This window comes from Octodon degus, unplaced genomic scaffold (assembly GCF_000260255.1).
Source record: "Octodon degus isolate 3935 unplaced genomic scaffold, OctDeg1.0 scaffold00300, whole genome shotgun sequence".
NCBI lineage: Eukaryota > Metazoa > Chordata > Mammalia > Rodentia > Octodontidae > Octodon > Octodon degus.
Window position 1 is genome coordinate 400,318 of NW_004524876.1, and position 4,242 is coordinate 404,559.

The 4,242-nt window shown below is 34.9% G+C and overlaps 1 protein-coding gene across 1 annotated transcript in view; it reads left to right on the forward strand.

The window, feature by feature from the left end:
- Positions 1–2,991, forward strand: part of Neto1 (neuropilin and tolloid like 1) — a 116,555-nt gene extending 113,564 nt beyond the window's left edge. Inside the window, exons 10-11 of the mRNA XM_004647309.3 lie at positions 727–801; positions 2,631–2,991. Of these exons, the coding sequence (XP_004647366.1) occupies positions 727–787 (61 nt within the window). The 3' untranslated portion in view covers positions 788–801; positions 2,631–2,991. The remainder of the gene's footprint in view (positions 1–726; positions 802–2,630) is intronic.
- Positions 2,992–4,242: the final 1,251 nt, after the last annotated feature.

Below are 4,242 nucleotides of genomic sequence, written 5' to 3' on the forward strand. Positions count from 1 at the left end.
GCATATACACACGTAGATCAAAAATTCTATTTTTATACATGTACACAAATATTTGTTGTAACTTTCAATTTATAATACAGATTTCAATTGCTAACTTTTCTACATAGTTGTTCCTATCAATATTTAAATATTTTAAGATAGAAAATGAAATTTGGAAAAAATTATCTTACTCAGATGTCCAGTCTATCTTGTTGGACAGTTTTGATACAAATATAACATTCTTTCAATATAAAATATTTCTTTTTATACAAAAATGAAAATTGTTTTCTTTTATACATCACAGAATCCATTACAAATTACACATGATAGCATGTTTTAGTATGACACTGATTTAAATCTAGAAAGTAGGAATATTTTATTTTCTTCTTTAGAGGTACACAGCAACTTCTGTATTGTATTATTGGCCCTAAAATGAACAAAATTTTGAAGACAGATAATTTAGAATTAGAAAAAAAACCTAAGTGTCTGCATGATCTACTTACTTTTATGTTTTTGCATGTTTACTAGCATTTAATTTATTTTATAAATGTTCATAGTTTCCCCATTTTTTGTACATTCTCACACTCTAAAATATTATAGTAGATTTAATGTTTTGCATGTTGATGGCAAACAGCTATTTCCGTTGTTTTATAAGTTTTAGAAATGCTTTTAAGTAAATATTTGTAAGTGTATTTTGTATTTTACCCAAATACGACTTGGTTGAATGAAATAGCCATAACATTCCAGGTTCTGCCTCATTGGGTCTCTAAGCAAACACGAATCTGAATACAACACAACTAGGGTCTAAAAAGAAAATTCAAGGTAAGCAAATGTCCTTGGTCCTTCTCCCACTTTGTTGTGCTCTGTTGTGTTCTGTTTTGTTTTGTTTTGTTGCAATTGTCTTGTAGTTTTGTTTTAGGGTATGTGACATTTATTCATTATTTATCAAGATGTATGTTTCATGAAATTTCATAATTAGACATATAAAAGTCCAGCACTAATGGAGGATGAGTTTTACCATACATAAAAATATGTTAGCATGTATTATATGTGTTAACTTTAAAATATATGTTAACATTCTCAGCATTAAGATTGTACTAAAATATTGTCAAGTTCAGGGCCTGGACCTGCTGAAGTGTCCCGTGGGGAGCCTTGTCTTCCATAGAGCGGGGGATTGGGAAGGTCCATGTTTGCTTTCTGCTCTTTGCAAAGACCCAGCCCAAGTGCCAGCAATCTGTGGAATCTGAAGCCACTGAAATTCATCTAGGTAATGTCCCACATCTGCTTAGCAGGAACACAGAGGACCTAAGAACAGGCAAAGGCCTTTTGGGAAGTGCCATCAATTCTGTGGTGGGAAGCCTGGCTGGCCCGTCTTGTCTATCTGTATTTGGGTGTGTTAGACACTTTGAACTTCTAGTGAAGATCACAGTAGGAGGTTTGTTCCTCAGAGGCACAGACAAACCTGGACAAGGTGGGCTACCAGACTGGCAAGGGCTCCAGGGACTAGGTGGTCGTGAGGGGAATAGAGGCCTAGCTGGCAGTCCTGTGGCTTCCAAAGTGCCTGGATGCCAACCCAGTGAAAGGGGCAAAAGATAGAAGGAGCCAACCCAAAGCAGGCCTAGCTGAAAGGGCTTCCTAGAGGTATGGTATTTTGTCAATTGGGCATCCCAGTGCTATCCCAGCATGGACCTCCCCTGTGACTGTCCCACTTGCCAGCTGAGCCTTGCAGCCTAGGGAAACTGGGAAACTGGGAAACTGGGAAGACATGGTGTGTTCCTTAGCCATGCTGGGGGCTGGTGCCACAAATCTTGTGGCATTATCACTGTGGGACCTTTATTGTTGGCGGTGCCACATGTATCACTTTGTCTCCAGAACCCTCCGTCATCTAGCTGTCCTGATTTGCTTATTTATCTGTTATCTCTGCCAGTGGGGAGCCAGCCTCGGCAGATGTGGGGGAGCCTGGGGTTCATAGGCTAAGCAACCCCTTCCCCTTCTCCATACAGGTCTTACTCCCAATCCTTATGAGCATCATAGCCCTTACTTTGCCCAAAGTGAGACATTTACAAAAGTAATAAAGATTTTTTTAATAGCAGAAAAATATATATTTTAATAAACTATGTTTTGTGTATTTAAGATAATGATGCTAAAAGTAATGAACACATGATCTCATAAAATAAATCCCACAAGAAACCAAAATCTTACAAAAAATAGAATTTTCATTCCTAATATAATAAAAGTGAATAAATTAAAGTGGTAATTTATGATAATTTGGTGACATTCTCTTCGAAACTTAAAAATAAGTAATTGATAGTCCTTATATTTTCACACTTATTTTTGCATGAGTATGTAGCTTACCTCATCAAAATTAAAGGCAGCTTGTAGGAGGTTCCATTATGCCCAGTTATGTCTATACATCTGTTTTGTTACCAAGTAACATGGGGTTTTTCTTTTTGTATTTGATATTCTATGTCTATATTAGTCTGTTTCAAATTAAATTTGCTTAACATCTCATCTCTTCTAAACTCTTCAACCCTGTCAATTATTCTGGAATTAGGGAATATACTTCTGTGCTCTATCTTACCTTGAAAATTTAGTGTATTTGTATGCATTTCTCATTGGAAGAAAATGTTTTAACTGTGTTCTATTTTCAGAGAAGAACTATTTATACAAACATGGGGACTGTGGAAAGGAAATTCTATAGTGAATTGTGAAAAGTGGACATATTTCTAAATTCATTCCACTGCCTTTATCCAAACTTAAGAATTGCAGACATTTGTTACTTCTCCGGCAAGACATCCCCGCTGCACAATGATATATTCATTTTGTAATTTGGTTGCTGGCCACCAAGTGCTCCTTAGTTTTTAAATACATTTTGAGATTTACTGGAAACTTGAAGAAGAAATTAGTTCCTGATTAAGACTACCCCAACTTTATTTTTATTGTCAGTTTCACTTTTGTTTTATGTTGTTTATGTCTGTTATATAATTGTACATTGTGTGATATGTGAAAAAAACCCACAACTTTAGATGAACCTTATGTTACATATACATTGTTTTCATTATATAGACTGCTTGAGAATAGTGCGTTCCTGAGTGATTTTGAACATGCTACAGTGAAAAGTGAAAATGTGGACCATGGAAACACCAGCTAGCAGTTTTATGGACGACGTATATTTATTGTTTCATTATTATTAAATGCAGTGAAAAATGAGTCAAATTACTAGATGGCAATAAGAAAAATATTTTTCGGTCTTCCCTGTATACCCAGGACTTCCTTTTCATTTTGTATCAAAGGACACTACTGAGTTTCAGAAGTCACTTTGAAATCAGGTATTTTACCATTCAGACGTACCTTACAATAGACATGTTCTTGATTAAGCACTTAGCAGTATGACTGAATTGACAGTTTGAGAAAATACCCTGCATGTCAGTACTGGATATTTGAGTTGGGGAATTTTCCTCTTTATTAGATACATTGTACAAAGCATGCATTCTCAAATACTGCTGTTACTCTTCCATTTCTTTGTGTCCTATGCTTGCTACTTGTAATTTTTTATATAAAGATATATAAAATGTATAATAATTTCCTAATGAGTTCAGAGAAAACTTTTCTTTTGTTGGAGTGATAAAAAACTGACTTACATAAGTATACACTATTTATTTATATCAATTCTTCCCAAATTTTAGAGTACTGAATATACTTTAGGATTAAAGTCTACTTCCCAAATCTTTGATTTCTAAAATTTTATGGACTATATCCTCCTTTTAGAATAGGAAGGTCTTTTTTAAGTGCTTTAAAATCTTAGATCCTTTTGTGGCATAACTTCCACAATTCTGAGTTATTCTTATGCTCAGACACCCATATAACATCCGAAAGCTTAGTGATTATGATACGTTTCATACAAATAAAGCAAAACTCTATAATACATTTAGTTGCTGTTCAATTGTATACACATTTTATAAAGTCTGACCTAGTGAGTGGGTACTTTTTAAAATATCGAATGTGTATTCTTAGAAAATGAATTTTAAGAACCAGTATTAGTATAAATCTTAGCAACGTTTTCAAAACTACTGAATTATACAGTTTAAAAGAATTCTGACCTTCCAACACCAATTAATTTTTGTTTGTTTGTTTGGGATAGGGTCTCACTGTGTAGTTCAGGCTGGCCTTGAACTCACTGTGCAGTTCAGGCTGCCCTCCCATTCATGGAGAGCCTCTTGCCTCAGCATCCCAAATTCTGTGATTATCGGCAGACTTCAAGCC